Below are 22,736 nucleotides of genomic sequence, written 5' to 3' on the forward strand. Positions count from 1 at the left end.
TTAAAAGGCGCGTGGCTTCTGCCGGTTTTGCGGGAGGTGGGGGAATCCCCCCGCCTCCCAGGAAAGCCAGGAGAAGCCGTGCAGCCCTTTTAAAAGGCGTGCGGCTTCTGCGGGCTTTTGGGAGAGGTGAGGGAATCCCCCCACCTCCCAGTAAAGCCAGGAAAGCCCTGTGCAGCCCCTCCGCCAAGGAGAGGCTGCACGGGGCTAAAGGGGAAGCCAAAACAGCGAGCGGGATCCATCCCGCTCGCTGCCTTGGCTTGATCCATAGCTGCACGCAACCCCTCCGGCAGGGAGAGGTTGTGTGCAGCCTGTACGCTGCTCTTTGGGGCTGCGGGGGGTAAAAAGATTTTTTTTCTTGAATTCCCCCCCTAAAAACTGGGTGCGCCCTATGGTCCGGTGCGCCCTATGGTGCGAAAAATACGGTACAATAAAAACATAATGGGGGGGGGGGAACCAATTTAAATTACAGGTTAAAATACAATTTAAAATGCAGCCTCATTTTAGTAGTAGCCCGTAGATCAAGACCATAAGGGGAGGGAAACATAAGGGTCAGACTGAGTCCAGACCAAAGGCCAGGTGGAACAGCTCTGTCTTGCAGGCCCTGCGGAAAGATGTCAAGTCCCACAGGGCCCTGGTCTCTTGTGACAGAGCGTTCCACCATGTCAGGGCCAGTACTGAAAAGGCCCTGGCCCTGGTTGAGACCAATCTAACCACCTTGCGACTTGGAACCTCCAAAGTGTTGTCATTTGTGGACCTTAAGGTCCTCCGTGGACATTTCAGGAGAGGCGGTCCTGTAGGTACATGGGTCCTAGGCCGCATGTGTGTGTATAATTTTTTAATTAAATTTTCTGTTTTACAACTTAAAAATACTAATTTTACACCCTGAAGATATCAATGACTTCCCTTCTCTTTCCACGGTTCATTTTACATATAATAAATCCCTGCATATTTTACAAAAACTACACCATTCAGTACTCCCTTATTATGGCACCCATCAAAACTTGTTTACCCTGTTGAATTTATCTTAATGCTGCTGGTGTTTTCAGCTGTACACAATTAGTTCCCATATATTCAACAAACGTTTCCCAATCTTCTTTAAATGTATGTTCTTCTCTTATTCTATATGTTAAGTCTGCAAGTTGTGCATATTCTGTCAACTTAAGTGGCCGTTCTTCTTTGGTTGGGACCTGGCTCGTTTTCCATTTTTGGTATTAGTTTTAGACCTTGTGTTTCAAATGAAGGCTGGCAACACCATCAGCTCCGCCCTGTGCGAATCCTTTGATATCCCGCTTTATCACTACCCTACGGAGTCTCAAAGCGGCCAACATTCTCCTTTCCCTTCCTGCCCCACAACAAACACTCTGTGAGGTGAGTGGGGCTGAGAGACTCCAGAGGAGTGTGACTGGCCCAAGGTCACCCAGCAGCTGCAGGTGGAGGAGCAGGGAAGCGAACCCGGTTCCCCAGATTACAAGTCCACTGCTCTGAACCACTACACCACACTGACTGCACCCCACTGCCAGGGCCAGAGGCAGAAGGAGGGAGAAGGGCAGCAGCCCCACAGCCCCTGCACACCCACAGCCCAACTCACCTTGCGAATGAAGGCCTGGCGGATGGTCTTGTCCTCCCAGTTGGTGGGGGGAAAATCCGGGTTGTCATAGTAGGAGGGGGGCCCGTCCTCATGGTAGTTGCTGTGCACGGGTGCTGGGGACGAGAAGCAGCGCAGCCAGTCAGGCAGGGGCTCCCCACCCGGCGGCTCTCCCTACAGATTCCAGAGGGAGCAGCAGCAGCTCCTCCTCCTCCTCCTCCTCTTCCTCCTGCCCCCTCACCCAGCCCGTGGCAGGGGTGATGAGGGCGCTCACCAATCCTAGAGTCTGCGGTGCCTCCTCTCCATACCACATAAACAGGGCGCCTCGCTCCAGCTGGGGGGCACAAGTGCAGCAAGAGAAGAGGAGAGGAGACTGAGGAGGGGGCCACAGAGCAGCGCCCCCCAGGCTCCTCGGGGGCAGCCCAGCTCCCCACGGAAGCAGCCACAAGGCGGAAGAGTCCTCCCCGCCTGCAAGGTAGTCTCACAGGAGCAGCTCTTCTGCCACACCAAGAGAGACCCCACAGCCCCCCTTTCTGCCCCCAACCATTGCAGCAAGGCAGGAAAGCAGCCTACTTACAGTCTGGGTCCACGGCGACTCCCGGATGCGGCTGGGCGTAGGGCCCCTGTGGGTAGGGCCCCTGCGGGTAGGGCCCTTGCGGGTAGGGCGCCTGGGGGTAGGGTGCCTGAGGGTAGGGTGCTTGAGGGTAGGGTGCCGCTTGTGGGTAGGGTGCCGCAACCGGGTAGGCGCCCTGCGGGTATCCAGGCTGGCCGTATGCCACCGGCTGGGGCTGCGGGTAGGGAGCCACTGGGTAGGGCTGCTGGGCATAGCCAGGTGGGGCCGGCGGCTGCTGCCCAGGGAAGGGGTCTCCAGACACCAGGAAGCTCTTCTCATGCGACATCTCGGGCGAGTCTCCCACCACTTCGCGGCTGCAGAGGGGAGAGAGAGAGAGAGGGTTGGCAACTTCAGCGCAGAGGGAGACCACCCTCCCCAGCCACAAGCAGCCCACCCGAGATTCAGCGGGGGTCCCGGGGAACGCCCTCCCCTTCTGCCCAGAAGTCTCACCCTGTGCAAACCAAACAGTACGCTCACGTATATTCCCACAATCTAAGAGCCCGTTTTTCACATCATTTGGTGCGATTTCTCTACAAGGACAGGTGTGAGAGGGCAGAGGGCAGAATGGAGAGGGCGGAAAAGACCTGGGGAAATTAAAGCCGGGGGAGGAACAAGGCCCTGAGCAGTGCCCACCCCCTTCCAAGACCAGAAAATCCAGCTCAGGACTTTGACCTTTGACCAGACACCCCCCGTCCTTTCTCAAGCCTACGGACGGCTGCTATCGCTACTTACAGTCATACCTCGGGTTGAAGTAGCTTCGGGATAAGTATTTTCGGGTTGCGCGCTGCGGCAACCCTGAAATAACGGAGTGCGTTCCTTCCGGGTTTCGCCGCTCGCGCATGTGCAGACGGTCAAAATGATGCCATGCGCGGAAGCAGTGAATCGTGACCCGCAGACGTGCGGACACAGGTTGCGTTCGCTTCTGGATGCAAACGGGGCTCCAGAACGGATCCCGTTCGCATCCAGAGGTACCAGTGTATAGACGGAAAAGCTGCCTCTCAGGATCAAGGCTTCTCAAGGAGGTGAAGAAAGCTTTCTCTCTATCACAGATTCATGTAAATGTAGAGCTGCATGGGACCCCCAGGGTCATCTAGTCCAACCCCCTGCCAGGCAGGAATCTCAGCTAAAAGACCCTTGGCAGGGGGCCATCCAGCCTCTGCTCAAAACCTCCCAGGAAAGAGACTCCACCACCTTCCCAGGGAAATAATACCGGTTAGCTACAGCTGTAAAATACAAAACCCCACCAGCCCATCAATCCAGTGAAATACAGTCCAGCCCTATAAGAAACATTTCCAGACGACATCGTTCATCAAGTGCAACCGTTAAAAGCCACTCAGCACAGGCGGGGTTTCAATCCCACCTAAAACACGGCAACTGAAGGGGAAAACTGAGCATCTTAAGCGAGAGGCCACTGTGGAGAAGGCCCTGTCTCTAATGCACGTCATTGGGGGGCGACAAGCAAGGCCTCCAGCATTGATCTGAGCATGTGGGTTGGGCGGTGTGGAGGCAGATGTTCTGATCACCTGGCACTCAGCACCAGCACTTGGAACAGGGATACTGAAGGGCCAGAAATGTCCAAGATGCTCAGGGATCACCCCTGGCATCAAACCTACATTTGCCCGGCTCTTCCAAAGTCATACAGATTTTTGGAGCATGCAGCGCTTTCCTCTCCAAGTATCGGCTTCACTGACACCCGGTTCATTTCTGGGCCCAGTTCAAAGTGCTGGCTGCACAGAACCAGGGGGCATAACTAACCGTCTCTCCCACAAGATCCTGTCTGCTCAGATCTGATTTGTTTCTATTACAAACTCTCTTCTCCCCAGGATGGCTAACAAATAGCTAGCAAAGCACCACAAGGAGCAATGAAAAAGCACTTACAGAGACCAGGGAGAGAAGGGGAGCAACCCAGCGGCAGGAGCAGCAAAACCATCACAAAAAGCAGCCTCAGCACCCTTGGAAAAGCCCCTGAAGGAGCAGGGAGCAGCTTGTCAACTGGGCAGGCCAGAAGGAGGCAGCTCCAAAGCCTGCCCAGCACCCCTGCCGAAGGCGAATCTGGCATGGTTGGGGACAGAGCAGTAAGGAAGTCGCCAGCTCCCCAGACCCAGCTCAGGCCAACATCCTGGGGGCAGAATTCTGCGCTGCCTGAAGCGTCCAGAGTCTCCTCCCAAGGGAGCCTGCAGCGATGCAACCGAGATACGACTGGCGCCTTCGCCACCACATGCCCACCCGAGATGCTCTGGCCGAGAAGGCGCACAGTGGCGTTTTCAGCACTGCACCTGTGGAACTGCCTGCCCCAAGAAATCTGCTGAGCCTTCCCCTCAGGGACCTTGAGTCATCCATTAGACCATTTTACTCAAACAGTCCTTTGGCCTGGCACTTTTGATTTCATTACACGCCTCCCTGCTAACTTTCTATCCGCTGTCCTAACTTTTTCACATGCTCCTTTTTAAATAGATTATTTGAGGGTGTGTGTGTGTGTGTGTGTGCGCTGTAAAGTGCCGGGAGAAGAGGGGACACGTTTCAATATGAAGAAGAAAAGCAATTCCCAAACTGTGCTGTAAACAGCTGGCCATTTGGGGAAAGGGCTTCAGGTAAGAACTCTTCACAAATTGAATGGGAATCACTGGCGGATGAGGAAGCAACTTCTACGGGGAGCTGCAGGAATGTGAAGTCCGAGGGAGAGAAGAGGCCGCGTCCAAGAGACCCCTTTGGGGAAAGGGCCAAACATGAAGGAGCCCTTCCAGGCCCCCCCCCCAGCTGGGAGGGAGAAGCACAGGGGCTTCACACTCCACGGAGAATTAAGGAAGTGGAAGTATCAGGAAGAAAAAAGCAGGTCAGGAGGCAGGTGGAGGCAATCCCATTTCCCAGTTGGAAGTAAGAGAGTAATAATAATGAGGATAATTTTGTTCTTTATATGCCACACATCTGACTGGGTTGCCCCAGCCACCCTGGGCGGCTCCCAACAAAATATTAAATACACAATAAAAACCTCAAGCATTTAAGACTTCCCTGTGCAGTGGCGCCTTCAGATGTCTTCTAGAAAAGCGTGGGAAGGTTTGCCCCATTCCAAAGTCGAGCCGGTGTGGTATAGGGGTTGGAGTGTCAGGCACTGGCAACTGTGCAGCAGCCACAAAAACACACAGCCCCCCCCCCCGGCATCCAGGGCAGAACACCCCTGGAGGGGACACACACACACACCCGCCACCGCGGGAGGAAGACTGAAAAGCCATGAGCAGCAGAACGGCACCCCAGTTCACACCTGGCTCCCACCCACTTCTCCGCTGTCCTCTTTTTAACCAGCCCTCCCCCAAGACAAGAATAAAACGGGTGCCGGCGTGACCCACACTTGGGTCTTCATCCGCCCTCTGGGGTTTGGTCTCCAAAGTTACAAGCAAGCGGCGGTTCAAACAAGGCCTGGCCTGGCAGGAGCCGGGGGTCCTCCTCCTCCTCCTGCTGCTGCTGCTGCTGCTCTGCTCCCAGATCTCTTTGCCAGGGGGGGAGGAAGAGGGTCTCCAGGGAGGGGCTGGTCTCTCAAGGCAGCCCTCAGAATCTGCTGAAAAGCAGAGAAGAACCCATTGAAGTGAAGCAACTGGCTCCCGGTCAGAGCGCAGGAGCAGGGCTGGCAAGGCCCAGGTCACGCTCGCCTGCCTTGCAGGGCTCCTGAGAGGGGAACGTGGGGAGGGGAGACCACGCAGGCTGCTCTGAGCTCCCTGGAAGACAAGCAGGACGCCAAGGGAAGAGGTGAACTCTAAAGTGATCCCCCAGGCCAGCCCCTGCGCCCCCGGCTCCAGCCCCACACCTGCCCTCCAGGAGGCTCTCAAGATGCCAAGCGGCAGGAGGAGAAGGCGCTGGCCCTTCCTGGGTCCCTGGGGAGCAGCCTTCTCCTGGCCAAGCACGCGAGGGGGTGGGTCTCCACACCAGAGACCCTCTGGGCACACACAGCGTAACCAGCCTGCCTCCCTCTGGGCCGAGAGGGGCATCCAAGACCCCCTTGCCCTGCCCACCTCCACAGCTGGGCGTTTGCAACCTGGGGCCAAGAGGGTCTTTGGGCTCTGTGCCCATGCTCTTAACCACCAAGCAGAAGGCAACTGGAGGGAGGGGCTCTTCTGCCACGTTGGCCCACCCCCACTTCCACAAAGGCCGTTCTCACCCCACCCGGCGGCAGCTTTGCCTACAATGCTCCTCCTGCTGCCCGCCTGGCAGATGCAGAGCGTGCCCAGCAGGCCAGGACCAAGGCAGCCACACCCTCCCCGGCGACCAGCAGGAGCAGCCCCCAACTGCTGCCAAGGAGGCCGGGTTCTCTTCCTGCCTCTGTTGCCATAGCAGCCACCAACAGCCACCCCTCTTCGTTCTCAGCAGCCTTCCTTCCTGGTGGCTGGGGGCCAAAGCGCTCTTGCAGGCTCCGGACCCCCACCTTGGGGGCACTCTCACGAGGAGCACAGGAAGGGCAGACAAAGGGGAGGATGTGCAGTCATCACAACAGGGTGTGTTGAAGTCATCAGCGCAAGACGGCTGCAGGAAACTCTTCTGGGCTCCTCAAGTCAGGGTCTGTGTCCTGAACTAGCCGTGGCATCTGGGAAGATTCTGGACAGACCAAAGAAAGTCCTTCTTCATACAGTGCAGAGTTCACCTGTGGAACTCCCTGCCCCAGGAGGCAGGGATGCCACCAAGTGAGCCGGCTTCCAAAGAGGATTGGGCAGAGGAGGCCATCAGTGACTACTAGCCAGGACAGCTCTGCTCTGCCTCCATAGTTGGGAACAGCATCTGCTTCCAAATAGCCATTCCTGGAAGCCGCAAGAGGGGAGCGGGCTTGTGTTCGAAGCTGACCTGCGCGTTTCCCACTGTGAGAACAGGAGGCTGGACAAGGTGGGCCTCATCCAGGGTGTTGAACCAAAGCTGAGCTGTTCTGAAAGCTTCCCTAACGCCATGCTGGTAGTCAAGATAACCCCACAGTTAACTGGCAGTGGTTGTAGCAGTGGGCTCATAGATGCTTATATTTGCTTGCTTTGATACAGGCTAACTGACTGGCTTGGATGTTCCCCTTATCTGTGGGCTTTGCAGTGCGGGGCTCTGAGCCCCGAAAGGGGAGCTAAGGGTAAGGTTTGGCTATTACCACCTCTGCCCTCCGCTGGGGGGTCCTAGGCAGAGGGACGGATGCTGCTTTGTGTATAAAGAATGTGTGAACATTTTCTAGGGTGCAGGCAAACCGAAGTCTCCTTGCTGTGGTGTCCATCCTGCGTCTGCAAAGGCTGGGAGACTTGCTGTGAGTCTACCTCTTTCTTTAATAAAACAGGAGACCGGATCTCTCCATTGTCTTTTCTTGGTATCCCTGTGCACAGCTACCCCAGGAGCCCTCCTTTGGTTCTGCAGTTCAGGGTGTCTTCTGCTTTTATGATGCCTGTAGATTCTCCTCCGCCAAGATGCTCTGCTTTCACACACTTCTCCCTGTCTGAGACCCTCAGAATCACAGCAACTGGCGCCTGCAGTTCAGCGCCCAAGAAGAATCCCAAAACACCAAGCTCTCCACCCTGGGGGACCTTCTCCTTCGCTCAAGTCCAGACTCCATGCAATCGGTGAGGGGTCCAGATCTTTATGCCTTGCGAAAAAGGAACTGGGGCCTCTTCCTAGTGGACCTGCCATTGCCCAAAGGTTATTTCCAGGAGTGGGGTGTGGGGTTGGACCCTGTCCTCCTTTTTGCAGGCTGCTTCTGGACCTCTTTAGAACATCATCCGCTGCCTCATCAGGTGGCTGTCAAGGGGAAATGCCCCACTTGCTTCCAGTGCAAAGACTTTTCACAACCGTCTGTCTTCCCCAATTCACAAGAACGAGTAACCACAGAGTAATTGTTCCTGGAGATTAGCCGCTGGTCTAAGGAGTTGTCATGGGCAATTCAAGCATATTCTTCAGGCACCTCATGGGGCAGCCAGTTGCTCCTCAGAGGACACCCCATCCCAGTACAACTGAACCTCAGCATCTCTTGCCTACACCCGGCTGGCCAGCAACATCTCTGGCCACGATGCCTTGCCTTCACACGCCTCCTGTCTCTGGAAGCGCCTGCAGTCGCTGAACCATTTGGAGGGGCTGCAGAGGAAACATATTACCTGGAGCACTTTGGCCACTCAGACGAAGCTGGACTCCCAACTCCCTTCAGCCATGCTGGGGGGGGGGGTTGACAGGAATTGCAGCCCCACATCTGGAGGGGAGCAGGTTGGGGGAGGCTGAGCAAGGAAGCAAGGGAAGTCCGGCACACTTCCTGTTCCCGGCCTGCAGTGGCCGACCAGAGGAGAACAGCCATAGGACTGGAATAACTTGCAGGCACTCTACTATAATTGGCAGCAGGAAGAATAACTCTTTGCAACTGATTTCCTCATTTTGGTTTCTTCTTTTGAGGTTAAATGTGACCAGATTTTACTTTCTGTTTGCACATGTGCCAAGTTTGTTAGGACCATGTCCTTGTCTACGTTGGAGGAACAGCAGCAGCTGCAGCGGCGGCAGATAGTGAGCAGCTGCCCCTCCAGTTCCTGCTGCTGCCCTCCCCAGTAGGACAGGGCTCCTCTTTGCCCACAAAGAGGCTCCTGTCAAATTCAATTCAGCAATGCTGTCAGCTGCAACCCTGTGAACCTACAGAGCCCAGCCTGGCCCCAGAAGACAATGACCCCACATTCCACGGTCCGCATTAGCCATTTCCAGCAAGGGAGGGTCATTGGTTTTTCTTGGGAATCGCCAAGGCCTTAAGAACATTCTAGCAGGAAGAAGGAAGTGTCCTGCGTTTTCCTGCTTCCCTCTTCCCTCCACATTTTTCCTTTTGTGTTGTGGCACCTCACATCTCCACCATCTGGAGGCGCGTTCCTGGGGATCCTTGGATCTCAACTAATACTCTATCCTGTAGAATTCTATCCATTATATTTTATCTGCAGAATCAGAATGAATTTCAGGAATCAAAATGCTTTTTCTGTGCAGCCTGAGCAGTGAACAAAGTTATAGCTAATTATTGTCATTTGTCTTCAATTACCCCACAGTTGTGAATAATATTATTATGTTATGAATGGTCCTTATCACCATTAAGAAAAAGAGGTAGGAATAGGCCGGTGTATAAGTTGACTGTCCCTGGGCCAAGTGACTTTTCTTCTTTAAGTTCTCAAAGTTCTTAACCGAGCTCAGGGTTGTCATTGGAACCAGCCAGATGTTTAACGGAGAATCAATCACAGTCAGTCCATCCGTTGAAAAATAAGACTTTAGTCTTGCCCCCAAATGGCAAAATTCTGTTTTGGCGACTCTAACCTTGGTTTAAAGAACCATTTTGGCACCTAGCTTATATATCTGAGTTTCTAACACTGATCAAGTGCCATCATTTAACTGTGCTCTGCATGAAGAAGGACTTTATTGTATTGGTCCTCAATTTTCCAACAATCAGTTTCATTGGACATCCTTGAATTCTGGTATTAGGTGAGAGAGGGAAAGAACATTTCTCTACCCACTTTCCGCAAGCCATGCATAGTATTACAAACTTCTATCATTTACAGATAGGTAGCCGTGTTGGTCTGCCATAGTCAAAATTAAAAAATTCCTTCCAGTAGCACCTTAAAGACCAACTAAGTTAGTTCTTGGTATAAGCTTTCGTGTGTATCTGAAGAAGTGTGCATGCACACGAAAGCTTATACCAAGAACTAACTTAGTTGGTCTTTAAGGTGCTACTGGAAGGAATTTTTTTATTTAAACTTCTATCATGTCACTTTTCTTTAAACTGAAAAGTTCCCAGTGCTGCAGCTTTTCTCCATGGGACTCCATCCCCTTTGATTGGACTTTCCAGAACCTTTTCTGACTCTGCGATATCCCTTTGGACGGGAGGCAACCCAAACTGTGCAAAGTATTTCATATGCAGTTGCACCATAGATTTGTATATCGGCATTACACTATTGGCAGTTTTCCTTGCAGTTTCAACGATCCCTGCCAGTTCAGACCCCAGGGACATTTACGTGGAATTCAGATTTATTTATTTTTTGCCCTGATGTGCATCAGTTCACACTTGCTGACACTGAACTGCATCTGGAGAGAGGGTTCCTTTTGAAGTTCTCCACAATCTCTTTTTGTTCTAGCAACCCTGAACAATCTGCAAACCTGGCAACCCCAATGCTCCCCGCTAACTGTCCATGAACATTTAAAAATCAGAGGTCCCAAGACTGATCCTTGGGAGACTCCACTTGCTACAACTCCCTATTTGGAGGCCTGTCCATTTCTTCCTGCTCCTTGACCCCCTTCCGACCCACGAGAGGCCCTCTCCTCCTGTTCCACCAAGGCACACATCCCATTTCAGAGGGTAGCAGCTAAAAGTCCAATGTCCCCAACACCCAGGTGGGCAGAGAGGGTGCTGAAGCCTATCAGGTGCTCCTCCCTGTTGCCCCTTTTCTTCTAAACCAGGGGTTGGCAAGGTTTACCTCACCTGGGCCAGTTCACTACAGCAGAGATCCCTCTGTGCTCGCCATTTCTGGCGTCTGCACAGACACGATTTCTGGCGCTGCAGAAGTGAGTCTGTGTGCCGTGCTGCACCGGTTTAGCACTGCACGGGAGGCTTGGCTAGGGGGCCGGTTAAACGACCCCCGTGGGCCGCTTGTGGCCCATGGGCCTTAGGTTGTCGACCCCTGTTCTAAACTCTTCCCAGTGTACTTTCTGAATTAAAGTCCCGTCGGCTTTCCCAAAATGAGCTTGGCCAGGGGGCAATCCAGGGATCCCTAAGGACCTATCCTCATGCCTCCACAGTACCCCAAACAGATCCCCTGGGCAGTTCCTCATCTCCTCCTTGAGGGATAGATAAAGTCTGGACAGTCCTCTGCATCCAGCAGCCATGCCTCCCCCCCCTTCAAGCTGTCATTCTGGGCCCCTCTGGACTGCTGCAAGCCTGCCTGCGCATCAGATAGCCACTCCCAAGGCTGCCAGGTCACTCGGCCGTCCCCTCTTCCCCACAAGGCCACTGTCTCTCCCTAGAGATGGGCTCCCATAGGAACTGCAACAGGGCAGCCCCTAAGAGACAGAAGTGACCAGCCCCTCCTTCCCTGACGCTGCCACCAGAAAACTCTTCATGGTGCCAAATGGAAGGGAGGGAGGGAGGGAGGGAGGGAGAGGGAGAGAGAACTGAACGACCGATTAGTACTAATAGTTTTAGTTACTCCAGAGCAGCAGGTGACTCATAAGAGCATCAGAGTCATGGCAGAAAGATCAGCTCCTCCTCACACATAGATAGCCGGGCTGGGGCTGGCATTCAAGGAGCAAGCTTTGTTTTGGTGGTTAAAATAATGTGGAGCAGGAGAGAAAGAATCAGGATCGAGGCCACTAGACCCCCCCCCCGCCCCCCGCCAGAAGGAACAATTCCCTTGGGTGATTTCCAGCCAGGGACACAGAAGGGGGGGTTAAATGCCCCCAGCCCGTTTGCTATGCCCCATTCTGACTTGCCAAACTCAGATGCCAGGCAGCCAACATCTCATCTACCTTGGATCAGAGACGGAGGGAATGGGACTGGGAACAGCCTGGAGTCAGTCCAGGGCCAGGTGCCCAGTTCAAAGGGCAGGGCTGCTTTCTGTTCAGCTCTGAGTCGGCCTTTTGCCCACAGGGATGCCAGGGCCCAGGTGGGGCAGTGACACCCAGGAGGGAGACTGGAACAGTTCAAGGCCACCAGGCAAGGCTGGCCTAATCCTGCTGGTCAAACGTCCTCCTGCCTCTCCCCACACCGGGTGTGCTACTCAGCTCTGGCTAAGGCAGGGCGTTGGAGGAAATCTGAGCTGTTTAACTGGAACCTAATGCAATCTTTCATCAGATACTTCCGGGTCCCTATGTAAGGGAAGAAAACAAGGACTCCACCGTGTCTTGGCGGCTGCCTGAGTGCCACACAGTCTAGCATGAAGATCCCCCCCCCCCGGGTCAGGTTGAGGATGGTCCTAAATGTATGCTAAAGTGCACACCCCATCTTCCAGCTCTTAAGGAATTTTCAAGGTGACGAACCATGACAGATTCAAAACAAGCCTTGTTTGCAGATGACGCCAAGCCACGGTTCATTTCACCTATGGTTTGCTTGGTCACCCAAACCCTGCCCAGTGGCTTAACCATGGTTTGCTGTCGGCTCACAACCATGGTTTCTGTCAACTGTGGCTTGATGTCATGTGCAAGCCCAACACTCTTCCTTGACACGGAGCAAGAGCAGCTGTAAACAGAACAAACTTGGGGGAAAGCAGCAACTTGCAGTGTCAGGTTCTTGGTCTGCCAAGCCGTGACTTGGCACTATGTGTGAACCAGCGAAGAAGTCAGTCAGCAAAAGCAGCAGCAAAAGCAGGCAGGCAAGCCATGAAACGCAGCTGGAAGAGAGCAGCCCAGGAGCAAAAGATCACGGAGTGACCTAATTAAACGCTCACAAGAGGACAAAAACATGTTAGCCTTGTGCCTCAGGTCCAGAGTCTGGGCACCAGCTGAGCCACAGTGGGAAGAGCACCCCAAGGCAATATTAGGGCCCTTCCCTTCCAAGGCACCCCTATTCCGCCCCACGTACTAAGATATCTGAAGCAAGGGACCACTATTTTCAAGCACTGAACTCCTCACTTCTGAAGGGATGTTGACTGGGAGGAAGAGGAGCCTGGAGAGGGCCTTCTGATGAATACTTTAAAGACGGGGGTGGGATCGGGGTGGTGCAAGGGGTCCTCCTGATCTCAAGCTGCAGGCGGCTTCATGGGCCAAAACCACCCCCTCAACCTGAGCCTGCAAATGCACCAGAAGCTGCTCCACATTAGTTTTATGCTGGCAAGTAGAAGAAGAGTTTGGATTTGATATCCCGCTTTATTGCTACCCGAAGGAGTCTCAAAGCGGCTAACATTCTCCTTTCCCTTCCTGCCCCACAACAAACACTCTGTGAGGTGAGTTACAGATAGGTAGCCGTGTTGGTCTGCCATAGTCAAAATAAAAAAATTCCTTCCAGTAGCACCTTTAAGACCAACTAAGTTAGTTCTTGGTATGAGCTTTCGTGTGCATGCACACTTCTTCAGATACACTGAAACAGAAGTTGCCAGATCCTTCTATATAGTGAGAAGGTGGGGAGGGGTTTCACCACCCTTCTGAGTAATACCCCTCCCCACCTTCTCACTATATAGAAGGATCTGGCAACTTCTGTTTCAGTGTATCTGAAGAAGTGTGCATGCACACGAAAGCTCATACCAAGTACTAACTTAGTTGGTCTTTAAGGTGCTACTGGAAGGATTTTTTTTATTTTGTCTGTGAGGTGAGTGGGGCTGAGAGACTTCAAAGAAGTGTGACTGGCCCAGGGTCACCCAGCAGCTGCAGGTGGAGGAGCGGGGAAGCGAACCTGGTTCACCAGATTACGAGTCTACCGCTCTTAACCACTACACCACGCTGGCTCACAAGTGAGAGCCCCATCAGCTCACTCCAGTTCATAATCTGACCGCTGTCCTCCGGCAGCCTCAATGCCTGGCTGGCTCCTTGTGACACAAGAGGCCTCTTGAGACCAGCCCTCACCTTGGGAGCACGACAGCTGCCTCCTTAGCTGCCAGCGTGATCCTCCTGGGGAAGAAGAGCCCCCATCTGCACCCAGTTCGCACCCCACCCCTTGGGGAGAGCTCAAGGCAGAGCCAGAGGGAAGCCTGTCTACCTGCGGGAAACAAGGAGCAAAGGGTGGCTGGGAATTCCCCCCCCCTCCAATTCCCAGAACTAGACCCCTCTTTCCCTCCCTTCCCCCTCCCACTTGACCCACCACTGGGCTGGCACCTGCCCCCTTCCCTCCCTCGATTCCTCCAGGACTTGCCTGTCCTGCCCAGCTGGCAAATGTGCTGCGCCACACACTCTCAAAGGGCAAGCGACACCACCAGCCCCGTGTGCAGCAGGCCGGACATTCCTGCGGGGGCAGAAGCTGCAAAAACACTCCTGTTTCCCCACTTGTAACTTTGAAAGGGAGAGCATCTTCCCACATCCCTGCCAGGAAGCTCTTGCTTCTGGGGACCAGCATGAGCCTGCCCTGGACCTCCACGCTGAGCCCCCCACCAGCCTCAGGGGCCACACCAGCCTCTGCCGCACGCGGCCCAAGGTGCAGCCCTGTGCCTCAGCCCAGCTGCTCACATGAGCCTTCTCTTCTTCACCAGCCAGCCTGGATCAACAACATGTGCCTCTCCCTTTCCCCTGGGGGGTCCAATGACAGCCACAACAGCCCTCTGCAGAATCCCAGCTGAGCCCGGCCAAGCCTCCTTCTCTCCAGGGAAGCTGCTCTCCTCCTGCGGCCATGAAGGGCTTGCTGCCGTCAGCACCTCCATCTCCTCAGGGGATCCAGCGTCTACTCCCCTCAAGATGCAATGGGGGGTGTGTGTGACCCTCTTGCCAAAGCAGCAGCAGGAATCCATCCCTTACCGGCAGTAAGGGGGGCACCCTCTTTGTGCTTGGGCCTCAACGCCTTGCCCAAATAGCCACTTGCAGATGCTCCTGCAGGATCCTGACAGCCCAATCAGCACACAGAGCAGCCTTTCTCCACCTGTGGGTCCCCAGATGTTGGACTACAACTCCCATCACCCCTAGCTAGCAAGGCCAGAGCTCAGGGATGATGGGAGTTGTAGTCCAACAACATCTGGGGACCCACAGGTGGAGAACCGCTGGTCTAGAGCAGTGGTGGCCAAACTTGGCCCTCCATCTGTTTTGGGACTACAATTCCCATCATCCCTGACCACTGGTCCTGTTAGCTAGGGATGATGGGAGCTGAAGTCCCAAAACAGCTGGAGGGCCAAGTTTGGCCACCACTGGTCTAGAGCCTGCTTTAAGCAGCTGCTCAATCTGCCATTCCCGGAAACAGGCCCTGAGCTCCGCCTCAAGTCCGCCTCCCTGGAGCAAAGTCCTCCTGCAGTCAACAGGACTTCCCTCTTGGTAACGATGCCCAGGATCAGGAGCCAAAGCATGCTCTGGTTTTTGCTCTGTCTGCAGAGAAAGGGAGGACTTCAAATAATCCCAAGGACACCGCGGATTCAAGGTGCGCAATTTGCAAGCAGAGTGTGCAAGTTCGGCCTCTTCTTCCAGCAAATGAGAAAAGCTGCCGGGGTTTGCCACCTTACCAGGAAAGAGGAGCACACAGGGGCACCTGCTGCGGCCCTCCTGCTTCTGAGCAACAAACCAGAAAGTGCAATGAACCTTGGCTTCCTGTGACATCTGAACCCAGCGTTGCTGGCCTCAGACAGTGTCTTGTTGCTGCCCTGCAAGCCCTGGCTTCTTAGGGAGAAGCCGGCCGGGCTCTCCGATTTGGGTGTCACAGGGAGCAACAGTCAGTTCTCCAAGTAGTGGTGCAATAGCAGGAGTTGTTTTACAGAAGTGTCACAGGCAAGAACGGGGGAGATCAAGGTTCAAATCACCACTCGGTCACGAAGCGGACTGGGTGAACGTGAGTCAGTCTAGTCTCTCAGCCCAGTATACCTCACAGGGTGGTTGTGAAAATAAAAGGGGCAAGGGAAAGTAGCATATAAATTAAATAAAGTGTGGTCTTGTGCTTTGCTTCTTCCCCTCACATCTAGGGAAGGGTGGCCGGGCAGAAAGGACCCCCCCCCGTTGCTCCCAAGTGGACACAGCTGTGCCAGCCATCCTGGCTCCTTGCAATGTGCAAAGACGGCCAGGCCTGGCTGAGAGCACACAGTGCGCCAAGAGGAGAAGGGTGTGTGTGTGTCGCACAGTCTGGGTCGTGTGTCCTTTGAGGAGGCAGCGCTCTTCTGCCTTTGATGAGCACAATCTGAACTACTGTATACGCAACAAGAAGAAGCGGATGAAATGGTTCACTGGCCCCAAACAGTAAATATCAAGTGCTTGAGTAATTGAAGTTACTCAGATTAGCGGCGAAGGCTGTTTCCCTGGATAGACTGACAGGGGCCAGATTGTCTCTTGGGCCTTGACTTTTGTTTTGCAAGACCAAGACAGCTGTTATGAAAGGGCGAATTGCATCCACCATGTGACCCTTTCAGGGCTCTGTCACAACCAGCATTGAGTGTGACACTGTTTGCTCACTTTTTACGGGATATCCACTTAACACTGTCATGCTAAACTCGTGCTTTCCCCATTTTGGACTTTCCCAGATGACAGAAACTTGTCGGAAGAACAGATGAGGACCACAGATCTGCCAGGGCAGATGTCAATAATAATAATAATAATAATAATAATAATAATAATAATAATAATAATACATTTTATTTATACCCCGCTCTCCCCAGCCAAGACCAGGCTCAGGGCGGCTAACACCCAATATAAAAACAAATTGATTGAAATACAACTTAAAAACAAGATTAAAATACAACATTAAAACATTAAAATACAGCCTTATTTCAATGGAAACTCAAATCAAAAAACTTTTTTGGGGATGAAAACGTCAAGTCTTCACCAAGGCCAACTATCCAGACTGGTCCTACATGGGCCAGAAAAAAGCCAGGCAAGTCCCCAAATAGGAGTTCCTTAGCAGTGCCTTCTGTCTTTTTTTAAAAGGCATGGCTTTGATGCAGACAGCGAAGTGTCGGCAGACTGAACCCATCGCAGCGCAGCGCAGGCCCATTGCAGCATTTGCAGGGGGGCACCTCCTATAATTCCATTTTTGTTCTTTTGATTCAACAGTGCACCTCTCTTTCATTAAAAAAAGGCGGGGGGGGGAACGTTAATTATGATTAAAAGCTTTATTTTAAAAATTAAAACAGGGTTGTAAAATGAACCCCCACCGGGGTTCTGGTGAACGTGTGCTGAGGTGCAAAGCGCCCCCCCCCCCGCAGCAGACGCAGCTTGCCTGCTTGTGTGAACAGAAAGTAGCAGGCAGAGCCCAGCACTCCCCGCAGTACGAAGAGGCCACTGCAGCACTGCTCCTCCTCCTCCTCCTCGCAGCTGGCAATGGAGCAGCAATGATTGGGCAGCTGAAGGAAGCAGCCTGAGCCTTGGCAGGGGAGCTGGACCTTGAGCATGGATTTAAGGAAATGAAAGGGGGAGACACCTTCCCAGAAACAAGACATGAGATGCAAGGCAAGGCAAACACCCAGGTAATCAGGAAGGGCAAACAGGTAAGCGAAGGAGGAATTCTGCATGGAATCTCTTGCTCAAGGACCCCAGATAGTGGCAGCAGTCCATGATAACACCCTAGCAAACTGGGGGGGGTGTTGCTCCCTCCTCCCCTCAGACCAAGCAGGGGGTCTGGTGAGGGTGCTCAGAGAAGATGCCAGGCTGTGCCAGCAGCAAGGGACATGTTATTCCACTTTTGCAGCCCACAGCTACGGGCACAACTTGGTTGTGCCACTTAGCCAGGAGCTGCAAGATGGAAGGGAGGAAGGCAGCATTTTGATCACGCCCCCCCTCGACCCCCCCTTAGTGCCCATTCCTAGCACTTGCCGCTTCTGTCAGCAACTAGGAGGGGACCAGGCAGCTGTTTGTAGAAAAGGAAACTTGGGCTCCAGCACTTTCCCAGCTGAAACAAGGCCAGGATGGGGCAGGGTGGCTGGCTGCACTGGGGGAGGGGGGAGGCTGGGGGGGGCTGCAGCTGGCCAAGAATTATGCCCCTGCTCCCTGGCCCAAGAGGGACCCCAAAGCAGCCCCCTAGGCACCCAAAGGGGCTTCCTTTCCCCATGCCCAGAGAGGCTCTGCTCCAGGCTCACTGAGAATGGATGATGGCAGACTGGGAACTGCGGGGGGGGGGGGGAGGAAGGAGCCCTTGCTGGTGCCACTTGCAGCGCTCGCCAGCCAAGAAGCCCCTCCAGCAGAGACGCCAAGCCCAAACAGGGCAGCAGAGCGGAAGCAACAGGGTGGGAGTTGCCTGAAAGGAGGCCGGCCAAAGACCCCCCTCCTGGGAGGCTGTGGAGGGAGAGGCCGCCCCTCCCAAGGGCCAAGCATCCCAGCAACATCCCAGCAGGCCAAGGCTGCACATGCCCCCGTTGCCGTCGCTGCTGCTGCGTCACCAGGCTCCGTCTCCACGCAAGGCACACAGAGACCCCTACGGGTGGCAGCGCCAGCCGAGGATGGGGGGGTTACGGCGTCCCCTCCCCCCCGGCTCGTAATCCGCTTTGAGCTTAAGGCGCCCTAATTCCCGGCCGGGCCTATTTCTGGCCTCACAACCCTAATCCCTTCACTCGGCCCACCCACCACGGGGAGAGGGCACTGAGATGCCCCCGGCCAAATCAGCCACCAGGAGCGGAGGGCAGCAAAGACCAGGGACCTTGGATCTTTCCACATCACCAAAACCACAGAAACCCCAAGCGCCCCCTCCCCACCCGCAAAGATCAGCTGCCCCCTCTTTTTAAAAACGAGGCTTGCGGCAGGGGGTGATTCTGGGGGCGGAGGTCCTTTCCACAAAGGCGGATAAAGGCGCCAAGGGAAGCTCTAGGGGCGAAGTTCCCGGGTCCCCCTGCCGCCCAGCGCCCCCACCATGGCTCCTGGGTCCTGCCTGGCATCCCTGCCAGGGGCTAGAGCAGGCCGCCTCCTCTGCTGGGCCTGTGGGGGGCGGCCTTTCTCTCCAAGCCCCTTTCCATTATGGAGAGGGATAAAAGGGCCCCTGAAGAGACTGGCAGTGGAAGACCAATTCTTGGGGTGTGCCGCCTGGCCAGGGGGAGACTCGGGGCCAGTCTGGGAGAGAGGCACCTGGCAACGCACAACACAAACCCGCAAGCTCAGAGCCGCAGAGGGCCCAAGGCCAAAGCAGCTCTTCTGCAGGAAGGGCCAGCCAGCAAGACAGGAAGCTCCACGGGGCACACAGCCCCACTCTGTACCTCCTCCCATGCCCTGGGCAGAGGGACCAGCCTCACACAGCGGCTGAAGGCTCAAGTCATACCAGTGGGGGGGGAGACCCCCTTTCTGTGGCCCCAGAAGCCCCCCTTCAAGTGGAGGGTTCTGGAGAACCCTTCTCCCAAGTGCATCTAGCTAGGATTTCACTTCACAACTCTCAGTGTCTTGCCCTCTGGAAACTGGGCTTGGAGACCAAGATGACAGACGCCGGGAGCCAATCCAGAAATGTGTTACGTGACGTCTGGCATTGTGGGAACCAGGCAAGAGACTTCAGGGCACCGACCAGCCCCTAAACCCCAAACCCAGCCTAATCACCTAGAAAGAAACCAGACCAGAACACAGGCTGGGCGGGTGGGCGGCCCTCCAGATGTTTTGGCCTACAACTCCCATGATCCCCAGCTACCAGGACCAGTGGTCAGGGATGATGGGAATTGTAGTCCAAAACATCTGGAGGGCCGGAGGTTGGGATGCCTGCCTTAGAAGCACCTCCACATCCAACACAATAGATTCTCCGGCCCTCACTTCCCTGAGATGGAGCGTTTTATGTGCGCTAGAATATATGGCAATGTGCCTCTCTCTACGCATTTTGCGGGGTTGTGCATTGACGCCGTACATGAAAAGCAGCCCCATTTAGCACACGGAGCGTGTGACTGCGCTCTTCCCTCACAGAGTGAGAAGATATCCCCCCCCCCCCCGTCGAGGGAGCAGCATGTTCAGTGTCGTCACAGGAAAACATCCCATAATTCTCTTCTGCCATCTGGAGAGCAGCAGCCCCTCGCTTGATCTGTGGCGGAGAGCATCGCGCTGGCAAGGAATGTGCCCTGCTCATAGTCTGCTTTCTTTCTTTCTTTCTTTTTAAAAATCAAGCAGACGTGCAAAGCAGCGTCCAAGGGTTAAACGCTCCCAATGGCTCCAAGGGGCCATTAAACAAACTGGCCCCCAGGCACCTGTTTCTCCACAAGATTAAGCTGCTCTCCCTTTGTCCCCCACACAAGGCCCCAATCCCTCCTTCCACCAGACACTCTCCACTCTCCACCCATCTGGATCCCAGTGCTGGCCTCCCTTCTATCTCCCCATCCTGGTCAGCCCCCCCTTTTTTTACAGAGACTCCAGAAATGCAGCGAAATCTGGAGCAAAAGGCTGCCCCTTGTCTCATTTCTTGAGAAGTCTGAGCCAAGGGTAGGATCCTGCACTCTCATTGCTGAAATGGTTGCTCTACCTGGCAAGGAGATTCTTCCCCTCCGCTCATCCTTTGCACACCTGGGTGGTGCAAGGCAGACAGAAAATGGTCCAGTGTAGAAGTTCCAACCCTCAATCTCTGTCTTGCACGGTGCGCCTTGAACACTTGAAGAGTTCAGCATAGTCGGAAACCTCCCTCCCAGCTTCACAGAATCCGAGAGTTGGAAGAGACCCCAAGGGCCATCGAGTCCAACCCCCTGCCAAGCTTCAGAAACACAGGTGGACCCCCTAAAATGGGGCCTTGCTCCCTCGGGGTCCTTTGCTCTGTGGGACCAGCAATCTTGCCAAGGACCTTTAGCTGCTCTGGGTGAAACTTGGGGTCCCCTCCAACTCTTTGAAAGGCAGACTTAGTGCCACACGCAGCTTCCATGAGGGACCCCAGTCCTGGGTGGGCTGCTCTGCCACCCCCCCAGCCGCAGCACGGGAGCCCCCCCTTCTTCCTCCTAGGGGAAGGCCCATGAGCTGGGAGGGGGCAGCAGCCTTCTGGTGCAGCAGCAGTCCTCCCTGCCCCATCAGGGCCCCCGGGGGCCACCGCCACACAGACCCACGTCATCTGGGCCCTGGGCTGGAGCTGATTTCAGCCGGCTGCAAAGGAGACTGGAGGGGCCAAAGCATTTCGCAGCCCCCAGCTCACTGCTTGCAGGCCCTCGCAGCACATTCTGGTTCTGCGCCACTTCCCCACTAGCCAACGTGGCAAGCCAAGACCCTTTGCTCCCACCCAGCCAGCGCTGACCAGAGGCAGCTGCTGCATTTGGGACACACATCTGGCTCCCCCAGCTACAGGGAGGACATGCGCCAAGGCCCAGGCACTGAGCACAGGGGCTCTGATCCTGCCTGCCCACTCGTGGGACCTCAGCGCCCTGCACCAAGGAGGAACTGGGCTGTGTCCAGTCACCCACCATGGTTGTAGCACACTGGTAAAGGGACCCCTGGCAGTTCAGTACAGTCGCGACCGACTCGGGTTGTGGCGCTCATCTCGCTTTACTGGTCAAGGGAGCCAGCATACAGCTTCCGGGTTATGTGGCCAGCAGGACTAAGCGCTTCTGGCGAACCAGAGCAGCGCACAGAAACGCCGTTTACCTTCCCGCCAGAGTGGTACCTATTTATCTACTTGCACTTTGACGTGCTTTCGAACTGCTAGGTTGGCAGGAGCAGGGACCAAGCAATGGGAGCTCACCATGTCACGGGGATTTGAACCGCCGACCACCTGATTGGCAAGTCCTAGGCTCTGTGGTTTAACCCACAGCGCCCCCCCGCATCCTAGCACACTGGTACTCTCCAGCAGATGTTGTGAATGACACCTGCCCTCCCCCTGAGGCCAAGTTCCCTGGGGCAAATGGGAGTTGTGGTCTGACACACCTGAAGGCCCCCAAGCCAGTCAACTCTCCTCTCTCCCAGCAAGGCTGAGTGTGACTCCCGCAAGGCCAAGCCAGCTGCAAAACCACAGGAGGGGGTCAGCCAGTGGGGGGGGGGGATTCACCACCCCGTCTGAATCAGACTCTCTTGTCTGCCTGTGTCCTGCCTTCTTCAAAGCTGCCAGCTGCCCAGAGGGACAAATCAAGGATATAGAGGTAAGAACCAACAACGGGAACCACACGACTTCTTTTTCCTCCTGGCTCCTTCCTCCCACACCCCCAGTCTGGGCTTTATTCCCTCAACACCCACCTGGTGCCAGGACCCCCCTTGCCTCCCCCCGCCTTCTAAAAAGGCCCCCTCCCAAAGATATCAAGGAAATCATTCCCCTCGGAAAAAACGAAAGGAAAACGAAAAGCCAGAGAGCAGGGGTGCCAACTTGAGAATAAAATACCTGGGAGGGGCAGGTAAGCCCAGTCCCACATAATCGACCACAAGGCAGGGTTCATGCACACCATTTGCCTGCCAATGCCCATCAACTGGGGGGAAGCTTCTCAAATATTTTATGGGGGGGGGCAAGGGACCTCGGCCCCCAGGAGTTGGCTCCTATGCCAGAAAGTCTTCAATACTGAAGGCAGCCAACCTGCCTTGCCCGCCTGCGTTTCATCTGGGCCAGCTTTCATTCACGATTTAATCCCGGTTTTTTTTGAGGGGGGGGCGCTGCCTCTGCTCCGATGCTGCTCAGGCCGCGCTGGGTTTTTCCGCCCCGCCTGATCGAGGCTACCTTAGGGGGCTCCTGGAAAGGCAGGTGAGGCTGGAATTGGTTTTAATGGGGGGGGTAAAATCTCCGTCGCCCCTTCCTCCCCGGCTCCATCCCTCCTTCGACGGAGCCAAAGCCGGAAAGGGGGGGTGCCATGCCCGGCCCGGACCCCCCTCCCGCCCCACCGCATTGCAGGCCTCCGGGGAGAGCCAGAGGGGCTGAGCCCCCTACCGGCCACCGCCTGCCCACCCCCCCGAGGAGGAGGCTCGGCTCCGGCCTCGCCTTCCAGCCCCGGACGCCGCGGGGCAGCTCGACGGCCCCCGCCCGACGAAAGACCGCGACCAGGACCCCATTGCAGGAACGGGGGGGGGGGCGAGCAGGTGACGCGACGGGGCCCCCGCTCGCGTGGCGCACCAAGGCAT

At 55.2% G+C, this 22,736-nt stretch overlaps 1 protein-coding gene across 4 annotated transcripts in view; it reads right to left on the reverse strand.

Moving 5' to 3' along the window:
- GRINA (glutamate ionotropic receptor NMDA type subunit associated protein 1) overlaps nucleotides 1–22,736 on the reverse strand; it is a 29,862-nt gene that overhangs the window by 6,921 nt on the left and 205 nt on the right. The window contains exons 1-4 of one of the 4 annotated variants that reach the window (XM_082235809.1): nucleotides 6,203–6,223; nucleotides 2,163–2,512; nucleotides 1,860–1,919; nucleotides 1,589–1,701 (exon numbers count right to left, since the gene is read on the reverse strand). In XM_082235809.1, the coding sequence (XP_082091935.1) occupies nucleotides 1,589–1,701; nucleotides 1,860–1,919; nucleotides 2,163–2,484 (495 nt within the window). In that variant the 5' untranslated portion in view covers nucleotides 2,485–2,512; nucleotides 6,203–6,223. Of the gene's footprint in view, nucleotides 1–1,588; nucleotides 1,702–1,859; nucleotides 1,920–2,162; nucleotides 2,513–5,542; nucleotides 5,921–6,202; nucleotides 6,224–22,736 lie in introns of those variants that run through there. The other 3 variants (XM_082235807.1, XM_082235808.1, XM_082235806.1) reach the window with 3 other exon arrangements.

Source organism: Podarcis vaucheri (assembly GCF_965113315.1).
Source record: "Podarcis vaucheri genome assembly, chromosome: 8".
Classification (NCBI taxonomy): domain Eukaryota; kingdom Metazoa; phylum Chordata; class Lepidosauria; order Squamata; family Lacertidae; genus Podarcis; species Podarcis vaucheri.